Source organism: Misgurnus anguillicaudatus, chromosome 5 (assembly GCF_027580225.2).
Source record: "Misgurnus anguillicaudatus chromosome 5, ASM2758022v2, whole genome shotgun sequence".
In the NCBI taxonomy this organism is placed as follows: Eukaryota; Metazoa; Chordata; class Actinopteri; order Cypriniformes; family Cobitidae; genus Misgurnus; species Misgurnus anguillicaudatus.
Window position 1 is genome coordinate 18113762 of NC_073341.2, and position 22611 is coordinate 18136372.

The window sequence follows — 22611 nt, forward strand, 5'->3', positions numbered from 1 at the left end:
TCACTGCCACTTGATGCAGCCATTACACTCGTATTGCTTTTCATTGTAAGTTTAACCTTAACCTTTTAAAAATTTCATAACCATGCTGTCTTGCCAAAGCATCAATAGAGTCCTATTACAGTAACAGTCCATCTGGTTATAATAGTTTTCTGTCTGTAACAGATAAATGTTATGTTCTGGCTTTTTGTTTTATAAAGGGACAGTTTACACCAAAATAAAAATGCTGCCATTATTATAAACTTATTCTCATATTGTTTCAAACCCATGTTTATACTTCTCTGGATGACAAAAGGAGACTGTTAAAGGCAGGGACTGATAGCTTTAGCGCCTATTCACCTTCAGGGCACGGATAAAGGAGCTGCGTGAACTTTAAACTGTTCAAAATTCTGCTTTTGAAATGAACAGAGGAGAGTGAGTGATATGAGGGTGCGTAAATGAGGACTGACCACATATAAATAACACTTATTTTAACTATCCCTTTAAGAATATTTCCCTCTCACACACACACACACACACACACACACTGTTTGTCTGTTTATCTGTCACACCACATCAGTCTCTATATCCCCCTCTCATTTTTCCAGAAGAAATGAATCATCTTGAGAATAAGAATGGGTAGCTGAAGCCCTACCCTGCCTCTTCTCTCCTTTATCATCTCCCCTTTCTCAAGCTCTCGGTTAACTTCAGCGCTCAGCCTATACTTTTGTGTCAGCTCTCATCTTGTCAAAGCAGATATAGTCACACATTTCAACACACAATTTCTACTTGTACATCTGAACAAAAACCTACACATAAGAAAAAAACTTGCCTAAGGTCACTGTAATAGATTATGTTTAGGAGAATGACTTTAAAGCTGTTCTGTGAAAGAAAGGGTGTAAAGCAGATTCCAGTTTCCATTGTTAACGTGTACTAATACACACTTACATGTACAACATGTACTAAGACAGTTAAAATAATTCCATGAAACATTTGTTAGTTAGTTTATTTTAAATCATTATGTAATGAAGCACGTAAGAGTGTATTAGTAGGGGAGAGCAGGGGCGAAAGTACAATTTTTCAGAAAAACTTAATTTTAAAAGATGATGTTATAGACAGAGATATATTTTTGCTGTGGTCAATAACTCAAAAAAGTTCTAGACAAAGCCCGCCCACGAGCTGTTTGTCCCAGTGGCGGATGCAGAACGTGACATATGGGTGGGCATGGATTAAGTCCGGGTGGGCCTGAATCTATGGGTGTCACTTTTGAATAAGAAACTATAACAAGTCTATAAAATTCGTCAAAACTTCAGAACACTAATTTAAACAGCATACACACACACCCGAACTGCACGTCACATTTTTGACATTATTGATACTTTAAATTGTAATGCAACGTGACATTTATTAAGCCTTTTTGGTAAAAAAATATTGGGCTCTCATAGCCTACAAAAAAGAACCTGCACACAGTGACAGGAAATATAAATGAACCCAAAAAAACCTTATACTTTTTTAAATAACCTATTAAAGTGTTTAAATAAATACGGCTACTAAATGCTTAAAATGAAGCTTCTAACATCATATTCTCTTCATGCAAATCACTAAAAATATATTTTCGTTCTCACATATTTAAGTTAACTTACTAAATAAAGAAAGAAAAAGGGAATTGCTAGAATAATGTTAGACTCTGAGGTTAAACGAAATGACAAATAAATAAACATTTAATATACTTTTTGATGAGCACAAGAGCAAGCCTACTCGTGAAGAGCGGAGCCGAGGAGCGCGCATATCAGACGTGAACGAAAGGAATAATGGATTTAATGCTTTCACTTTATTTCCAGACAGTTTCACTTGTTAGTGAGAATAGTAATGGCTAACAAGATGACGCCGAATTACATACAACATAATTACCTAACTAAATCTGAGAGAATGCAAACACATTACAATATTTTTTCCTCCGCCCGACGGCCAAGGCGCATCATTTTTTTTAGCCCGACAGGAATTCGCCATAGCCGTAATGGACGTCGGGCAAGCGATTTTGCGAGGTTTGTTTTGTAGAAAGACTTTCTTTAAAGTGAATTTCGTTTTGTATAAATTGTATCTTAATATTAATCAATGTTTGATCAAACGATTGCCTCGATTTAATCAATAAGAAGCAAACCAAGAACGTCTGTGGTGTGGATTGAACTGAACCCACTATATTTCCGCAGCCTACGTCTTTCTGCTTTAATGCATTTCTTAAATTAATGTCTCAATTACACAGTAGGCTTATAGGTTGTTATGATAGGCTATTTGTTGCTTAAAAGCAATAGGCTATATTGTATAAAGTGTAGCAATAAACGTGGCGTGACTTATAGTGCTGCTATATCGCTATATCAAACAACATCACTATGATCAGATGTTTTCTTTCTTTTTTTTACCCCGCTGTCATATTTGTTGTGTGTTTATGTTATTGAGAGGAAAGCGCGCAGCACATATTTATAACGTGTTGTTATTCAAAATACGTTTTCTACTTGCTTGCAAAAAAACTTCTTAAAGTGATCATGGCTGAAATCTGCTCGGGAATATTTCATTATAACGCAACATTCAACTGCTTTAATAGTTTTTAAATAGTTATCAGGCTTACTTATAATTTTACTGTTTTTAACATAACATGCAATAGATAAATTACACCACATAAAGTAGTATACATGTACAGAGTAGTATTTTTTACATTTCTGATTGGGCGGGCCAGCTGTCAATCTGGGCGGGCCCAGGCCCGCCCAGGCCCGCCCATAGCTCCGCGCCTGGTTTGACCGACATGTCAAACAACCAATCACAGTTTGTTTCATCTAGCGTCACGTTTCGGACCCACAATAACGAGCCGGCTGGCAACAAGTCAGTTATTGAAATAACCAGCCGCAACCGAATAGCATCTAAATAAACAACATTACTCACCATAGGACAACGTTGTGCACTTCATCAACAGCCACACCAATGAGACGCTCCCGTTAAACGTCTGTTTGAAGAATATCTCTCCACTTTTTAACAAATACAAGCAATTCAGGAGAACCAAACTTTTTTTTTTGTACTTCATCGTCAGGAGTCTCTTTAGTTTTGTCATGTCTGCTGTTATTTCAGTCTTGCCTTGTTTACCCCCTCGAGGGAGTTTTTTGTTCTATAATAAAAGTCTTTTGAGTTGAGAGCTGTCTGCACTTGGGTTCGTCCATCACCATCCCTGACACCAACAGTACAATTTAAATTGTTGAGAATAAAACTTTTTTCAACAGTTTGAACACTATGAAAATGAAATTAAATCAAATTAGAATAATATCAATTTTTACATATACAACAGTATTAGCAGCGAGACAAAAGTAACTTTCGACTTTTGTTACTTTCGACCCGACAGGATCTCCTTACATTTAAACATGATTTACTTTTATTTTGAAAAACTCTGAGAAGTCAAAATTCAGGATGTGTTAGAGCACTAAATAACCTGTAGATTGATCACTTAACACATGAAACCAGAAACATAACGCGTTATAAGAAAAAAATGACTGCTTTAGGGGCTGTCCACATGGAGACGCATATCACTGTATACGTATAAATTTGTTATTGTATTGCCGTTTCGTCCACACGGATCCGGCGTTTTGAGAGAGTGAAACCGCTATTTTTTGAAACCGGGTCCTAAAGTGGATAAATCTGAAATCGACACCCTTGCGGTTTCGTATGTACAGCCAATCCGTATATTTTGTGAAGCGAAAACGTCATCACATCACGTGTCGGAAACGTCACACGTAACAGCAAAAACAATAACGGCGGACTACGTGATTGTGTTCATGCTACAGAAGCTACTAAAGCCTGCTAGCTTTATTACAGCAAAATCTATTGCTTCTATGTAATTGTGGTGACCAACAAGCGATAATGGACAACATCATACGTTGGTTATGCGCATGCTCAAAGTCTTCTTCTACGTGTATAGTGTATATCTGTGGCAGAATTACAGCGCCCCATACTGGTCCGGCATATATACTACACCGCTTTCAGTCGGTTTCAGTGGTTTCGTGTTTACGGATTATTTTTTTAGAACAAGGGAAAAAAATGATCGGATAGGGAATGCACCGGCTTCGTGTGGACAAAGCTTTACTTATCATGGTTGAAAACAACTTTCAGGATCTACACGCGGAAAACGGTGAGTAAATAACACGATATTTGTCAGCTCTGTCAAGGGTTTATGTGCTTAAGATGCTGTCACAGTTTGGGATGTAAGGGTTCTCCCCTACATGTTAACAATATGCAAAAGGTACAAACCCCAAATTAAACAATGATGCAAGTTTTCGTTTCCAACGTAAATCTCTTTTCTTGGACTACAACAAACACATGGATTGTAGGCAACAGTTTACTCTCTGGGATTGGTGATGTAGTAAAACCGACATTATCATAATTCCTCCCGCTTGGACTCACAATCTGTAAGTTAACTCCTATCAGCATTGCATTGTGAGCAAGTCTTTCGAACGTGACGGCAGAGGTATTCGGGCCAATCACAATGTACAGATTAGCTGGCCAATCAGGGGCTTTCCAAATCAATGAGGTTTGTACAAAATCGGAGTGTTTGAGGAAAGCAGTATATCTGGAACTACAAAAATGTACGATATGTAAAAAATAATGTTTTTTAACCATAAAACATGCAAACACATTGTATTATACCAAATAAACAAAATTACATTGTTTTGGCAATGAAATAGGTGCTCTTTAAATTCATTTTACTGTAAAATCCCATTTTCATTACAATACTGTTATTCGATATTTTCAATAATATTAAAAAAAGTAAAACTCTTTCTTTCTCTCCTTCTGTTTTTATTATACCCTTACACTCATATCTGGTTCTTGATCTCCCAGAAGACAATAGCAAGGTCACTGTGACTAGTAAAACACATCAGTCAGGAAAAATAAGAGGAGGGGCACCTTCGACAGTAGATACAAAAATATACTGGAGGAATGACTCACACACATATATAAATACAGAAACAAAAGGATGTGGTGCTAAGAATAGCATTAAAAGAAAGGGAAACCATATCTGGTTTGCCATTAAATTGATTTATGAGGAAAAAAATGCATTGTCATTTAAGGACATTTTTGTCGTTCTTTTCTAAATACTTGAATACGCCAGTGTGTTAGGAATTCAGACATAGAGAATGTGTGACCGCTGTGATCTCAAGCCTATTACACTGCATTTCTGGTAAATTGTGTGTGTTTACAGATACACACACACACACCCTGTGAAAACAGAGGGAGATTCTAAGCCAGCCGCACTGATTCATACAGCGTCTGATGCTGACAGCCCAAACAACATACTTCCAAACAGAAGGTTTTTCCGGGAAAAGTGTCATCCCTCTGTGAATGCTAGTAAAATTCTTCAAGTATTTTGCACATGCATAACACAGTTTAGGCAATAATGATGACTTTTTTGACTGGCTGGTTGTCAAATTAGTTGAAACACCTTCTGAATATCAAAAAGAGACAAATACTCTGCATAATATGTCGGGGGTTAAAAGTATTTAATGCATACCGGACGCGCATCTCAGAGACGAGCCACGTCGAGTCGTGTCTAGGACAACTCGGAGGTATCCTACACCGGAAGTGCACATTAAATGGCGCAAGCTTCGTCAGATAGCGTCTACTTCAAATGCAAAATATACGTTAGCAGCCAATATTAATCGTTAATAATTTGGAACAAATATGATGGTATGTAATGTTTAACTATGGGAGTGGTGATCTGTGGCGCGACAGGGATTTGAGTAACTTCCTCAGTCGTAACTAGGCGCTGCGTACAGGCGCCACCTGTCGGCGGCTGTGTGCGTATACTCATAGAAAACAATGTGTTTAATTTTTTTAGAACAGCGCGGCGCTGAGGTGCCTGTACGGTGTGTGACCCCCTTTAGAGTCCTCATGCTAAACATATGCAAAGTGTCAAAAAACCGTTGGACGTGTGACAGAGTATTTCTGTGTCGAATGCACTTGCACCAGGGTTCGTACAAGTAAGTTTTTTTCAAACATGGGTACATCTTACGTACGGTGGGTAGACCGTATGTATCATATTTATTTTATGGGGACTTCCCACCTCAATCAGCGTGAGAGCAGAACTAAGAGGACACTTGGTCACAGGCATCACTTCATGTGACAGCTTTGTTTTATATCAAGACTCAACAATGGCCTAAAGAAGAAGTGTGTTTTTGGATGTAAGGAGAAGAAAGCCATGTTCAGTTTTCCAAGTAAGCCAGCCTTATGGAAAGAATGGATTTAATTTGTTTATCTGGGGTAGCTGCAGAGTTTTTCATGTGTTTGTTTAACGCTGGATTCCGTTGAAAAGTCCCAACCGATTCATGAGTTGCAGGCGGTAAGACAGGCTTCTGTGTTATGTTGAATTATATGCACGTAAATGCATATAATGTAAACGACATAAACATCGTGAATCAAAGTTATCCAGAGATAACGAGTTTGTTTGTGTTTGCTTGCACATGACTCGTTCCTCCCACAGCACGCCCCAAGGGTGCTTTTATACATTTGTTAAAACTAAGGAGTCTTCGGGGAAATGGCAGGTGCAATACCTCTTAACATGAGATAAGCAGAAACAGTGTGTGTTATTGGAGCTTTAAAGGGACGGTAAATAGGGTACTTTTTATTAATCAAAATCAATGTCTTTATTCATAAATATGTCCTCGTTGGTGTCGAATGACCTCTGCAGGGATCTGACTTTTCTTTGTTAGCTTAGAATTTTTCTCTTTACTTACATCGAACGGGTAAGTCCAAGGAGGCTTCCATGTCGTTCCCGCTGTATTGATAAACTATAATAGCAGAGAGGGACGAAAAGCACTAGCCTACCAACGTGTTTTTATTCAGAACACGTGAACTAGCTGAAACGGACAAGGAGATCAGCGATTACATAACGGTTACCGTAGCTGCAACACGCATTTGGAAAAGCGCAAAATACAATTTCACCACTAGATGGCGAAAAATCCTACTTATTGTCCCTTTAATGGACCACTTCAACACCCAAGCAATTTTGCATTTAAGTTACGTCTGATAGCTGTCCAAACACAGACCAAATGAAAGCCCAACTCAGTGAAAATGTTATAGATGTCTAACCATAGCCCAAATAAATAAATGAAACCAAACACCTTGTAATCACTATTGACTTTGCATACAAGATTGAATCTCGCAAGTTATTTTGGGTAAAAACAACCAAATTCAAGTTTAGCCGGACAATATCATGTTTATAGTTAACCTATACTGTAGATGGTGAAATGCTATTGCTTGCTGCAAGGACAGATGGAGAATCTCAGTGAAACAGCCAGCTTTGACCTTGAAGCTGATTCTCGTGAATGCTTTGATGTTTTTGAACTTGTTTCAGGTTCATTTAACCTCTTTAATTAAACTGTTTTATTTGTATTAGCTACTCTCACTGTAATAACGAGAACAGCTTTGACCTTGAACCTCAAAGGTCTGATCTGGACTAACGCTTCAGTTTGGCCACCTTTTAACTCAACAACAGTATCTTAATACCATGAATTCTGACTCATTGTGATAGGTCAGTTTAAAAAGCTTTAAAAAGCAAGACCCACATTAGTGTTGCTAAAAATAAGCATGTGTGTGGTTTTAAAATCACGGCGTAGCATCAAAGCCATTATTGCGGTACCATTAAACACCACACCACAACACCTTTCAATTACTAAAACACATCTGTGTTTGTAATACTTAATTTACATATCACAAACGGATGTTTCATTGTTTTCTACACAGGAACTCTTCACCTTTCAACGTCCAAAGCTTTAGGACCACCTGTTCGTCCAGAGCTTGTGCTTTTAGGTCTTCATTATTAATGACACAGATTTTCAAAGTGATATGTGCACTGAAAGCAAGCATCTACAGCATACATCCGTTCCTCAAAAAAACTCAATTAATCGCAGCTAAAAATGGTTCTTTTTGGTTCCCCAAGGAATCTTTAAGTCCCTTCTTTCTTACTTTTTATATATCCGTAAAACATTTTTGTCCACTAAAAAGAATGTTTGTCCAACAGAAAGGTTCAATGAATGTCAAAGGAACCATGCAGGCCAACAAAGACTATTTAAGGAACCTTTATTTTTAAGGCTCAGGCTATAAACATTTAAGAAAAATAGTTATTTAAGACAAACCTTTGACTTAAAAGGGTCTCTGGACATATACTTTGCATTTTTATGCATTTAGCGGATGCTTTTATCCAACAACAGACATGCATTATAGAGTATACATTTTTTTCTAAGTGTGCTGGGTTTGAACCCATGACCTTTTGCAATGCTAACACAAAGCTCTACCACTGAGCTATACAGAGCATCTGCCAAGAACATTTTCAGACGTGATGTTCCCAAATACAATGTTTCCCTAAACAATTTTCAAGTACACAAGAGACAGCATTGTGTGCGCATTTTAAAAGCGTTTTTTATTTAATTCAGACTCATGTGTCACTGAAGACCCTGCCCACTTGTGGCGTCTAAAAGGTCCCAAAGTTCATTTCAATCAAAGTTGCCCTAGCTATATGTTGTGACCTTACCTGTCCAAACACTGAGTTTAGGAAAGGGCGCAGATTTAGATCTGCCTCCGATGCTGCTGCGCTGGACCTGGCTGACCTCCTGGATGAGCGGCAGGAGGACGCGGGTACCGGTGAGGATGAGGCGGTGGAGGAAAGACACGCCTCTTTGCTCGTGGACGACCCCGGTCGAGTCCGGTCCAGTCGGGGTGAGTCAAAACAGACAACCGGTTCGTCCCTGCACTCAGAGAACGACTGAGTTCTGCTCGGCATGCGAGCGGCGTGAGAGTGTTTCGGTCGGGGCTCTTGGGGCAGGTCGTCCCGGGTGGACCGGTGCCGGTGATGATGGTGGTGATGATGATGGTGATGATGATGATGGTGGTGTCGTCTGGCAGTTTTGCGCTCCCGGAGTTCCGACAGGTCCTCCTGGCTGCGTGCCGTGGGAAGAGTGTGTCCGTGCGAGTGGGAGTGCTGTGGGTGGCTCTTCTCCGCGCTATTCCGGTTACCGACCAGTGAGGGGTGACACAGGGGTCTCCGCGAGCTCGCGTCGCAATCCGCTGACATAAACGACTCGTCTGGGCCGGTCTCCGTGCCAGATGCCGCGGACGCCGCCGCTGAACGCTGATGGTGTGTTCGTCGGGCTCCGGGATGCTCGGGATGCTGAGCTGCTGCTGCTCTTCTGGTCTGTGCGGAGGATCGCAGCAAGGAGGTCTTCGATTCGCTTTTGGGGAGCGCGAAACTCATCCTGGTTACAGTCAGCCTGGCGAAATGCCCTTGAAAGTAAAGGTTGACGTTTGAGGTGTCACATTTTTGTTAATTGAGTAGTGCAGAATGTGGTTCATCGGCGCCTCCGAGATAGTGAAACGATGCTCTCGTGTTGAAGTTAGTGCCACCTGATTGCCTTCCAAAACGGTGTGGCGCTATTCTGGTTGGACGCGAAGGTAATGGGGAGATGGGCTACATAAACCAAAAAAAGATTGCGAAGGAGAGTGAGTGTGTGAGAGAGAGAGAGAGAGAGAGAGAGAGAGAGAGAGAGAGAGAGAGAGAGAGAGAGAGAGAGAGAGAGAGAGAGAGAGAGGAGGAACGTATGGTGTGCATCATCACATATGCCCGTGTGTGTGTAAGTCAGTGTAACCTCCAGATGATGTGTGATTAGATAATAAATAAATATGATGCAATGTAGGTTATTTATGACAGTTTTACATCTTTTTACATCATTGAGATTAGTTTTATTCAAAGTTTCAAGTTCAGAAACTCAACACGGTAACAAAAGTTCACCATTTTAGCCCCAATGTAATTTCATCGTAAAATTAGACCATAGCCAAGAATCATAAATCAGGGGCCTAACCACAAAATGATTAAAATAATCCCTCCTTAAATACTTGGTCAAATCTTTCCCATAATGCAAGAAATACTTCATATCTTCTTTGATGTACATCTAGTTTCACCATCCTGAATGTGTTGTCTTTCCCTGGGGACCGAAAGTGTTCAGATTGCATTATGTTGCAGTTTTCCTCGCTTGCCCATAGATTTTCACTTGATTAAACACTGAACCCCACTGCGCTTCCCGTGCAGGACATCCCAGCCTCAGGCCACTTTATGGTCCATTTATTCCCTATGAAGCACATTTGAGATAACCGGTATAACACATGACATTTAGACCCAGAAAAGCCACCTGTGGGGTATTTCTGAAAATCATCATCCTCATACAACACATTAACACCAAACTTCCACAGATGCATTTGCAACCTCATTAGGGATATTGCATAATTTAAATTTTGGGGAGAAATATTACTGTAAAACAGCAATCTAACCTTAACCTATTCCTATAAGTTTTAAGCAAATCAAACTAAATATTGTTTATTCTAATAAAAACATTAATCTGATCATTTGGAAGAAGTGTTATTTTCTTTGTGAATAACTAACAAGACTGTTAAGAAACCTAACTATCAAATTTGGAAAGTTTACAAATGCATTTAAAATAAATCTATAGTTTATGTAACTGTTTACAATAGAGTTACCTGTTTAATACTAATTAATTTATTAACTTGAACTAATGAACATTTCTGTGTTGTATTTGTTAACATTAGTTAATGCACCATGATTAATAAATGCCAAAATATGTTGTTTCATGTTAGTTCATTTTAATGCATTAATGAAATGTGTTTTGGCAAAAACTTGCAGCGCAGTACCCTTTTAAAAAGTACACTGGCATATATATTGGTACCAAATGTATAGCCTACATATCTGTACTTAAATGTTAAGTACCTTTTTAAAGTTACTATCTTACCACTTACAGCTTTTGAGAGTGTACTCAGAGATAGTGTACACAAATCAATCATGCAGTTTTATTAAAGCTCACGTAACACACGCTGTTTCTGCATTTCTGATATCAATCTGGAGTACCTATAGAGTAGTATGACATCCTTTATATCTCTGAAGAGTCTTTAGTTTAATCAGATTTATAAAAGAAAGATTAGCTTTACCGAATCTTTCCGATAACGTACGAAAAAATGAAGAAGGAGGAGTTATAACACGGGAGGAGCGAGTACGAGTCATACAACACTATACAACACTGTTTTAACTTATGATTCACTACATGTTCCTGTCATTTATATAATATACACGCGCCTATTTCCAACATAAGACAGAAGTCTTACTTACCACGTGGAACTCGTCATGACCCGGTTCTGAAAATCCACCGCATCAAACACACACGCAAAACTCCGCTGCTAATCCGGATAATAAACTATATCCATTGTTTCCATAAGGCTGGATGTCTTCTCCTTCCATCCAAAAACACACTTCTTGTTGTGCCATTGTTGACTTTTGAAATTAAACAAGGCTGAGTGGCGTGATAAGCTGTTAGCAAGCTCTAGCGTCTCCCGCTGACTGACGGCTGGGCGGGGTTTTCCGGGGGAAGTTTTCCGGCGGAAGCCCATATAAAGAAGTGATACGTAACCCCTGAAACGTCAGTTAGAACCGCAATCGAAAAAAATTAGCCGAAACTTGTACGAACCCTGGCGAAGTGCATTCGGCACAGAAATACTCTGAAACACGCCCAACTGCATTTTTGACACTTTGCCTACGTTTAGCATGAGGAAACAACTCTATAACTGTGTTAATAAGTCAGAATGCTTGAAATACCATTAAATCCCCCCCTTTAAATGTTATGCATGTAGGGACTTTCTTAAAGGTGCAGTGTGTAAATTTTAGCGGGGCATCTAGTGGTGAGGTTGTGAATTGCAACCAACAGCTCAGTCCACTGCTCACCCCTCGCTTTTGAAACACATAGAGAAGCTACTGTAGCCACCACCGGACAAACATGTCATCGTCGGAGAACACTTAGTAAAAAAAGTTTGTCCGTTAAGGGCTTCTGTAGAAACATGTTGGCCCAAAATGATGACTTCCATGTAAGTGGACCCTTAGTGTATGTAAATTAAAACCTCTCATTCTAAGGTAATAAACACATAACGGTTCATTATGAAAGGTGTTTATACACCCCTGATAAGATAGTTTTGCATATTATTGTGCATTTCTGTAAAACGATCCTTCTAAAAATTACACACTGCACCTTTAAGGCACAGATTGAATATCTCTTTGTTGTTGAACAGGTATATGCCCATATGCCCTGGAGTGTTCACATCTGCTTTTGTTACTAGGCCAATAGGCTGCTCTTCAAGAATGTACACCTGTGTACTTTATTTACTCCTAAATGACGCATATTATTACATTAAAGGTACATATGACAAAAGTGTACATAATAGTATCAAAATAGTACAATGTAGGCCTCATTATAAAAAAAGGGCACTGTGTCAATGACAGTGTGTGGGTATGCAACCCCTAGCTGTCATATTTGTCCTTTGTAAACGCTGCTATTGGTAAAAGGTGCCCTTTTGTGTTGATACAGATCTTATAGGTCCTCTAATTAAATGTCTCAACCTTAACCTTTAAAGGACAAGCAGAAATAAGCAGGCACCCCGTTGACCTATATGAAAACTGCTCTAGCTCCCCCTTGCGTAAGTGATGTGATATTGCAAAAGTTTGGTGAATCGTTTTTGCACACTAAATCAAGTGTATACAGAAGTTTTTCTATACATTTGAATGTAATGTATGTAGGTTCAGGATGGAAAAAGAGGGTAAATAAAGATGCCACTGATCTGACTATTCATATGTTTGTTAAAGTTAAAATGTATGTGATAATTTTAAAGCCAGCAATACTTGTAACCGAAAACGATTATATGCAAATCTGTCATTGTATAACTTTAGTTTGGAACTGTATATTAGATTTGCAACCTCTGCAAAATGCTATCTAGAGAACAGATATGTACCGTAGGTGGATTGCAGCTGTCTTTCATCTGCTATTTCATTCATCTCCTATTTATCTTGCTCCCCCCTCTGTGTTAGCAAAATAGGTTATGTAAATCTCCAAAGCTGCGGTATGATAATGGCTGCCTTTGCAATTTCCTGTTATCTGCCACCCCCATATTCAAATCTCCAAAAAATACAGCGCATTGCTTAAAGGGCACATATGATGCCCATTTTTACAATGTAATATAAGTCTCAGGTGTGTCGAGAATGTGTCTGTGAAGTCTCAGCTCAAAATATCCCACAGATCATTTATTATAGCATGTCCAAAATGCCCCTATTTGGGTGGGAGCAAAAACGCTTTGTGTGTGTACCTTTAAAGGCAAATAAGCTCTTGCTCTTCACTCCCTTACCAAAAGAGATGCTTTTGTATAGATCTGATTTCACAAAGAAACAGAAAAAAATAGCAGACATTGTCCAACTCACTGAAGGCAAAAACTTAAAATACAAGACTGTCAGTCAGCGGCCATGGGCGGGGCTTTTACAGTGTGACATCACATTGCTTAATGAGACTGCTTTGGTTTAATAATAGAGATAAAATTTATTTTTTCATTGTAGGGTGGCTGTGTTCACACACTGCCAACACACATTTATGTCCAAACACCTTGTAAAAGTGTATAATAGGTGCTCTTTAAAGGGTTAGTTGACCCCAAAATTGTAATTTTATCATAAATCACTTACCCCTGTGTCGTTCTAAACCACCAAGTGCTCCAATTGTCTTCATAACACATTTTTAGATATTTTTGATGAAAACCAGGAGGCTTGTGACTGTCCCATTGACTTTAGTTACTTTCACAATCTGTTTCCCAGAAAAAAATGAAAGACATCGCCAAAAAGGTCCATGTTTCATTAGTCGTTCAATAATAATATTTTGAAGGAACGAAAACACTTTTGTGCGCAAACAAAACAAAACGAACAATTTTATTCAACAATTTTTTCTCCTTCATGGTTGTTCAAAGCACGTTCACGACTAAACTATGGCGCATGCTGACGTAGTTGCCAATGTTTTTTGTTTTTTCTGCTTTTTAAAAAAAAGTATGCAAACATTGTAAACAATACTTAAACAGCCCCCAATAAATGTGCAAATTACTTGCCAGCGTATTCTGTGTCTCTACGCTGGCAACTACGTCAGAAGGTGACATCAGTGATAAAATTATTTTGGGGTGAACTATCCATTTAAATGCTGTTTCAAACCTGTATAAATGACTTTGTTCTGATAAACACAAAGGAAAATATTTTGAGGAATATTTGTAACCAATCGGATCAGAGTCCCCATTGACTTCCATAAAATACTGGAAAATTATGAAAAATATGAGGAAAATTACAAAAATGCCTCAAAATATCTTTGAATATCATCAGAACCATTTTTAGTGCCATATAGCACCGGTGAAGCACCAGTGAAGCACCTGTGTAGAACCATATAGTGCTATGTAGAACCATATGGTGCTATATGGCCCCCGTATGGTTCTACACAGGTGCTATACAGGTGCTTCACCGGTGCTATATGGCACTAAAAATGGTTCTTCTATGATTACGACCAAAGAACCACTTTTGGTGCTATATAGCACCGTTTGTTTTAAGAGTGTAGGCTTATAACAATATTAGAGCGAGTAAATGATGACTGAGAATTAGCATTTTTAGTGGAACTATCCCTTTAAGTGTTTGTAGAAATGTTCAATAGAAAAGTATATTAGCAAAACCACACAAAGATAAATTATTACAATTTATAATTTTTTTATATATAATATAACTAGGTAAATAATGGGAAATAGGAGGCCATTAAATGCTCAAGATACACACAGAATCAGAGCATAAATACAAAAACATACCATGTATATGTAACTCTAAACTATTTAAAGGGGCCATGTCATAAGACTTTTTTAAAATGTAAAATAAATCTTTGGTGTCCCCAGAATACACCTGTGAAGTTTTAGCTCAAAATACCATAAAGATAATTTATTATAACATGTCAAAAATGCCAATTTGTAGGTGCAAGCAAAAATTTGGTGTTTTGGGTGTGTCCTTTAAAATGCAAATTAACCGATGAAATTCAATTGAAACTCAAATGTGCTGTGATTTATTTTCTCTCTCTCTCTCTCTGCACTAAATGGCAGTGCTGTGATTGGATAGTGCAGATTACGGGGCGGTATTATTATAATAAGATCTCCTTGTGACATCATAAAGAGAGCCAAATTTCAATGACCAAATTTTTCACGTGCTTGCAGAGAACGGTTTACCAAAACTAAGTTACTGGGTTGATCTTTTTCACATTTTCTAGGTTGATAGAAGCACTGGGAACCCAATTATAGCACTTAAACATGGAAAAAGTCAGATTTTTATGCCATGGCCCCTTTAAAGGGATATAAAAGTCAAAGATATTTTGAAAATATAAGCAGATCTGGGGCACCAATGACTTTCTATGAAAACAATAATACTATGAAAGTCAAAAGTGCACCAGATATTTTGTTTTCAAACATTTTTCAAATTATTTGAATGTGTGTTCAGCAAAACAAAGATATTTCTAAAGGTCTCTAACAACTTAAGGGTGAGTAAATAATGCCAGAATGTTAAATACAAACACTGAAATAAAGAATAAGATGCACCTGCCACATATTAAATCAGTTCTTTATTAAATCTACAGAGGTACTCATCCATTGCAAAGTGAGTCCATGGCACACAATTCGGAAACATGAAAGTAGGAACATTGTCATAAAATTGATTCGCAACTCCAAAAGTCACACAATGCTATAAAATGTCACATCTCACGAAACTCTCTGTAAACGGTCCGTATTCTTACAAAAGGAATGTACCAATATCAATGCGACAACCACGAAAGCTCGCTTTACAAGCAGTACAACAAAGCACAATAAGGCTGAACCTAGCACATAATAACAGCCAAAACGTCGTGTCTCCGAAAATACTATGCAGCGTTTATCACTGTTTTAAAGAGATACAAAGCAATTGATACGCAATTTATTTGAAAACTCAGGATAGGAAAGAGCAAAGTGGAAAGCTGGCTGACTCGATGTGCTCTCATTCTTTCTCGCCCTGGCATAGACGTGGCTAAATAAGTGCCACTAGTGCGTTTGATGAAGGTCATTTTTAGTTCCAATAGCTGGTAGTGCTTTACTTCACACTAGCATCTCTGCCATACATCCACGTACATTTGTTGTATATGTCAAATCTCCTGTCTCTGCAGCATATGTCGTTTTACGACTGTTTAGCTTTTCTCACGTAAGCATGACCTCTGTAAAAATGTACAGACCAAACATTGTACTGTGCTTCCTACACAACCCTACCTGGCTATAGCAACCAGAGGTGATAAAAGTGCGTCTCCATGTGCGGTTGACTGTCAATGCGCGACGTAAAACGAAACTGGGTATAATGAGACCCTGTCAACTGCAGCTGACTTACAAGAACAAAACACTAGTAAAATTACTCAATGGCTTTGTCTCAAGCAAAGGTCTCCAGAAGGTTTTTGCTATGGATAGATGCTTACAGAGTTGAAGCGGTCTGTAAGCATTGATAATGTACAATAATCATGATGTCACGGTCTCTACTTCAGTGCTATTATGAGGGAAAGTCCGAATAAAGGTACATATACTAGAGGAAGAGACTGATGTGCTTATCCTCATACACTTAAATCTTTCCCATCTCATACTTCTAAATTCTGTGGAAATTATTTTCCTTTTGTGTTCCACCTTTTCTTCACTCTTTCCCCTCAGCGTCCAGGGGTAAAGATGTAATCCAGGGCCTGTCTCTCAGCTGCCGCCACGTTTGGGTGCCAGAGGTCCACCATGAATACGACTCTCGGGCCATCTTCTGGAGAACCTGCGGAGCACATAAATCATTTTTGAAGTTTTAAGTAAATACTGAATATATTTGTACATTTTCTGAGATAAAACAAGTGAGCCTGCTTAAACTCATCACTGTTTCATCATCAGTTTCGTGGGTGGTGTTCAGAATGTGTGGGTCTCTAAAGTAGTTGCTGCCAGATTGTTCTGTGGAGTTGCTACGTGATATTCAGTGTAATTTTGTTGCCTATTTTATAATTTGCTATTTTATATAATTCATCATTATATAAGGGCAAGGGCTACCACAATGGATAAAACATGTAGGGCTACTTTTTTAATATAGTCTACTCAAAACATTTTTGTTTTACTAGATTTTTTTGTACTTGTTCATACACTCACCTAAAGGATTATTAGGAACACCTGTTCATTTTCTCATTAATGGAAATATCTAATGCAGTTGCGTCAATGCATTTAGGGGGTGTGGTCCTGGTCAAGACAATCTCCTGAACTCTAAACTGAATGTCAGAATGGGAAAGAAAGGTGATTTAAGCACTTTTGAGCGTGGCATGGTTGTTGGTGCCAGACGGGCCGGTCTGAGTATTTCACAATCTGCTCAGTTATTGGGATTTTCATGTACAACCATTTCTAGGGTTTACAAAGAATTGTGTGAAAAGGGAAAAACATCCAGTATGCGGCAGTCCAGTGAGCGAAAATGCCTTGTTGATGCTAGAGGTCAGAGGAGAATGTGCCGACTGATTCAAGCTGATAGAAGAGCAACTTTGACTGAAATAACCACTCATTACAACCGAGGTATGCAGCAAAGCATTTGTGAAGCCACAACACGCACAACCTTGAGGCGGTGCTCATTTCCACTACAAATAGGAAAAAGAGGCTACAATTTGCACAAGCTCACCAAAATTAGACAGTTGAAGACTGGAAAAATGTTGCCTGGTCTGATGAGTCTCAATTTCTGTTGAGACATTCAGATGGTAGAGTCAGAATTTGGCATAAACAGAATGAGAACATGTATCCATCATGCCTTGTTATAACTGTGCAAACTGCTAGTGATGGTGTAATGGTGTGGGGGATGTTTTCTTGGCACACTTTAGGCCCCTTAGTGCCAATTGGGCATCGTTTAAATGCCACGGCCTACCTGAGCATTGTTTCTGACCATGTCCATCCCTTTATGACCACCATGTACACATCCTCTGATGGCTACTTCCAACAAGATAATGCACCATGTCACAAAGCTTGAATCATTTCAAATTGGTTTCTTGAAAATGACAATGAGTTCACTGTACTAAAATGACCCCCACAGTCACCAGATCTCAACCCAATAGAGCATCAACTGCAAGATGCTATCCTATACATATGGGCCAATATTTCTAAAAAAAATGCTTTCAGCACATTGTTGAATCAATGCCACGTAAAATTAAGGCAGTTCTGATGGCAAAAGGGGATCAAACACAGTATTAGTATGGTGTTCCTTATAATTCTTTAGGTGAGTGTATGTTTTATCTTACATAAAAGAAACCAAGCTAATAAAAAAAATGTGTAGTAAATAAATATTAAAATTAAGGCTATTAATAGAATGTGCTTTGGCAGGCAACTCACATGTAGGAGACCACTGATCAGCTATTTTTAGTATAACTATGGTAATAATGGGATGTAGGCCAAAAAAGCTTAAGATACACACAGAATCAAATCATAAATACAACAAAAAACCACTGTATGTAACTCTGAAACTATTTAAAGTGACATGTTTCGAAAAATGTTTGTAACCAAACAGATCTGGGGCACCACTGACTTTCATAGTAGGAATACATAATACTATGAAAGTCAATGGGTACCGTCTGTGTGCTTACATCACTTATCAAAAAATGTATTCAGCAAAGCAAAGAAACTTATTAAGGTGCAATATGAGGTTGAGTAAATGATGACAGAATTTTCATTTTTGGTTGAACTATCATTTTAAGTCGCTTATCTACAATCTTCAACATCTACAACTCTCCCCAAGAACAGTCACATTTGAGGCTGTATGAAGTCATTTAAAGGTTTATGGTTTAGGATTTTAATAAATATGCATGAGGTAGTTTAAGCAATCATGCCTGCCTTATCAAGTCATAATTAAGTCATAAAATGCAAAGATATTTTATTTGCTCAATAAATGTTGACTAAATGGCTTAGGGACATCCTCTACAATTTAATATACAATTTATTCTAGAGCTTCTCTCTTACCCTCATGAAATGCAGTGTGAAGAAAAGAGTCATCAAACAGCAGACAGCTTCCCTCAGACCAGCACTGCGGCTCTCCACCAACAACCAACTCACAACCAGAGGGCACCTTCAGTCCTGCACACACAAGGAGAGAGAGAGAGAGAGAGAGAGAGAGAGAGAGAGAGAGAGAGAGAGAGAGAGAGAGAGAGAGAGAGAGAGAGAGAGAGAGAGAGAGAGAGAGACTATTAGATTATTAGACAACGTTTTATGCAGCTAATGCAATGTCCTACCAATTAAGTACTCACATATACTTAAAAGCATTCCAGATATCTCAAAGTAGAATTTGGAAAATGCATGCTTATCAAGGCAAAGAGTGTCAAGAAATTATCTAAAATATGAGATTTGATTTGTCGTTGATGTGTTATTACATAATTCCTAGTTACATAAATGACAATTATTCTAAAACTTTGACAGATAGTGTATATATATTTAAATCCTTTGAAGTTTATCTTACCAAGGTGGCAGCGCAGGCGTACATTTGTTGGGCCGTAGTGCTCAGTGATGGTGGATCCAGGGGTGAGAACTGAGAAGCAGGCATTTCCAAACACATTGTTAGCAATAAAGGTACGGAGCTGCCCAAGTACCCTCCATGTCCTTGGACAACGCCTGGCATTCAGCACCATCGGAGTACCCTGGTTCACCAGATAAAAGGTCCACCACTGGCCGCGAGGTGTGCCGTTAGCCTTCCAACCCAGTGGAAGTGAGGTGCCAGTCCGGCTGGGTGGCAGCCGGTATACGCTCTCAAATTCAGCCAACAACGCAGGGAAACTTCTCTCCAAAAGCTCGACGTCATGCTTCTGTGCCTCTCGTGAGAAGAACGGCGCCGAAGGAAGGTCTGGAAGGAAGAAGACCTCCGGTTTCTGGATAGAGGGGCGGCTGCAGAGCAAGTAGCGCCCCTGCTCACGTACGCCTTTGTGCACACGACCCATGCCGGCCCAGGTGTAGCGCTTGGCGTACTCCTGCAGGCTGTGGTAGAGTCGCTGGTTCAGGCCCTCACCGGGTTTCGCGCAACGGAAACAGTCGGGTGACTGGCAGTAGGCGAAGCCGTTGAGTTCCTCATCGCTGATCCCGCCTCCTCCAACCCCACCGACCTGACGGAGTTTCAACGAACCTCCGTGGATTGTGAGGTTGGAGCTCAGAACTCCGCCGGGCACGCTGCTGCCACGGGGCTCTGGGGTGAAGCCACCACGGAGCGAAGGTGAGTTGTGCTCGCATCCTACGCGGTAACAGTACCAGATAAACAGGAGGGCGAGACAAAGGGCTGTGCCCAGGGCGCTGGACTCACATTCCCGTACCGACTGCATGCCACCCGCAACCCATTCCCGCATCCGCTCTAAAGACCATTCCATAACCGCACACAAACATAGATATGAGTGCTTTACCGGAATTGATGGAGACTGTCTCTTGCGTACTTATCTGTTGGACTGTGCATTGGAGAGTCTGCGTGTTTTAGTAAGCCGATACAGCCTCTGCCTTGCCTTTCAAATCCATATTTGGCTTAAAGCATCTCTCCACTTTTATACCTGATACTGCCACGTCATCAAACAGCTTATTGGCCTGCTGTATTACAGGTTACTGTTCTTTGTTTTGTTGCATTTAGAAATGTTGACAGCGCTCGGCGGTGAGACAATTCTGCTGCTTCTCAGCACAAACACAGAGAGACACCCCAGGGCACCTGGTTGAGAGGGAGAGAGAGAAAGAAAGAAGAGGAGACATAAAGGACACTTCATGGCGAAGCACAGTGGAAAATATCAGTACGGCATAGAGCATCATCACAGCGTAGAGGCAAACTGCATCACACCTGCTTTGACAGCCCATCTGACCACATGATCATTTCTATACAGCGCCCCCACACGCGCGCATCCCGGACAAGCCCCCAACCCCCTCCCCATACACATGCATGGCATTTGAAATGTAGCCTCTGAAACACCTCCGCATTGCACTTTAAAAAACCATGAGTCATGGGAGAATTAGATAGATACATTTAACAAAAACAATATAAATACAAAATAAAAGCATGCAAATTACAAACAAAAAACACAGACCGGTATACAAGACAAACCTCCAGAGCAAATTTGACAGAGAGCAGGGAATTGTTGCATTGCTGTTGCATAAAGATAAGATTAGATGGAATGCGCACGGACCAGATACAAAAACAGACTATAGGCTGAAGCATCTCAACAAAAACAGATTTAGAAATTTCTCAGGAATTACTATAACAGTAGGGAAATACGTACAGTAACAGGCAATTCAAAGCACAAAAAGAAACCACAGACATCGAATGCAACGTTACATCCAAAAACGCAACACGCAAAATAAGAACAAACGGAGTCCATGCTTTTGTCTCACCCCTAAACGGCCTCTGGATACGTTCTTTAATTTGTATATTTACCAACAGCTGCTATTTTCTAAGAGATAAAGCGACTGTTCGCCCGGCACAAGCACTTTCCGCGTCTATATACTTCCCAGTAAGACACCTCCCTTTAGCTGTTTCATTGCAGTTTCTGCCCTCACGCTCGTAAAACAGGAGACTGTCAGGCGACGTCCATAATGCCGAAGACAAGCGCGGGCAGAAAACAACATGACACATGTCCGACGTCTCATCACTATAGCGCTGAAATCCGGGCGTTTACATAACAAAAGATAAACATCGACAAGCAAAGTAGTAAACATACAATTATAATATTAATAACGATACTGCAACAATAGGATAATAATAATAATTATTATTATTATTAATATATAATTACATTTGCTTATTAATTCCCTTGAGGCAAGCGATTACAGAAAATGTGCCATCCGCGCATCCACCTGCTGCCCATGTATATTTACATATAGGTTTAAATATTAAAATGTTTTCATTAAGCAGACGCTTTTATTCAATACAACTTACAAATGAGGGAGAATTTAACATTTTGAGTCAACAAGGTTTAAACACTGCAGTGCACTATGATATCACGTACAAACGAGAACATGGTTAAATCTTTTTGAATATTTTTGCTACATTGTAAAGGTTACCCACAGTTGAACTCTTATACGGAGGGTTGTTTTAAAATTAAAGCATTGGTACTTATTTAACGCATGATGTCCCACTCGCCTACAATTCCCATGATGCTACTGGCCGTCAAATATAAACATTTCCGCTGACGTCATCTTCACTAGCGCGAGTCACAGCATGAAATTGCAACAAATGTTACGAGTTCAGACTTTACTTTTTTAACTGGGTTTTATTTGTCGATTCGTTTGGTCTCGTTAACGACAGTGTTTCCGTCGTAGACTAAAGGGAAAGTGCTGTACATTGTAGGCTATCGATTAAAAAACATGAAAAGCTTGCAGTCGTAGAATTGCAACCTTTCACAATAGTACGTATAGAGCTACTGCGATACTTTTTTATGATTGACGATTCGTTTGACACTTGCCTTCAGGTAACACACGAAGAACAGACTCCAATTGTGCCAGCTGGTATCCGGGAGCGAGTTAAGCTCCGCCCTTTCTCTCTTAACCCTTATGAACTCTTCTTAAAACCACCAAATTTCCCTACTTTGAAGGCGGATCATTTGTTTAAACATGTTTACACCAGTGTCAGTGAAAGTAAAAAAAAAAGTAAAGTGTGTAAATATACACATCTGGAGTTCAGATTATAGACCAAATATT

General features: G+C 39.4%; 2 protein-coding genes across 4 annotated transcripts in view; both read right to left on the minus strand.

Annotated features, from left to right (window-relative positions):
• cabp1a (calcium binding protein 1a) overlaps positions 1–9513 on the minus strand; it is a 28184-nt gene extending 18671 nt beyond the window's left edge. The window contains exon 1 of the mRNA XM_055167226.2: positions 8543–9513. Within this exon, the coding sequence (XP_055023201.2) occupies positions 8543–9262 (720 nt within the window). The 5' untranslated portion in view covers positions 9263–9513. The remainder of the gene's footprint in view (positions 1–8542) is intronic.
• Positions 9514–15493: 5980 nt separating this feature from the next.
• Positions 15494–22463, minus strand: asphd2 (aspartate beta-hydroxylase domain containing 2). 3 transcript variants are annotated; one of them, XM_073867660.1, is made up of 4 exons: positions 22377–22463; positions 19412–20632; positions 18919–19032; positions 15494–16717 (listed from the first exon to the last, which is right to left on the minus strand). In XM_073867660.1, exons 2-4 carry the CDS (start codon positions 20304–20306, stop codon positions 16608–16610), a joined length of 1119 nt encoding a protein of 372 aa, XP_073723761.1. In that variant the 5' UTR covers positions 20307–20632; positions 22377–22463; the 3' UTR covers positions 15494–16607. The 3 variants fall into 3 exon arrangements, with proteins under 3 accessions (XP_073723761.1, XP_073723762.1, XP_055023200.1); XM_073867661.1 differs by lacking the exon at positions 22377–22463 and adding an exon at positions 21350–21574; XM_055167225.2 differs by lacking the exon at positions 22377–22463 and adding an exon at positions 21307–21574.
• Positions 22464–22611: the final 148 nt, after the last annotated feature.

Bases quoted from the DNA above. Each gene is read 5' to 3' on its own strand.
- asphd2 (XM_073867660.1), bottom strand. From the start codon at position 20,306: ATGGAATGGTCTTTAGAGCGGATGCGGGAATGGGTTGCGGGTGGCATG. The intron at 19,033-19,411 runs GTAAGATAAACT...TTGTGTGTGCAG, and splicing joins ACGCCTGCGCTGCCACCTTG to GACTGAAGGTGCCCTCTGGT. The intron at 16,718-18,918 runs GTAAGAGAGAAG...TGTGCTCCGCAG, and splicing joins TCACACTGCATTTCATGAGG to GTTCTCCAGAAGATGGCCCG.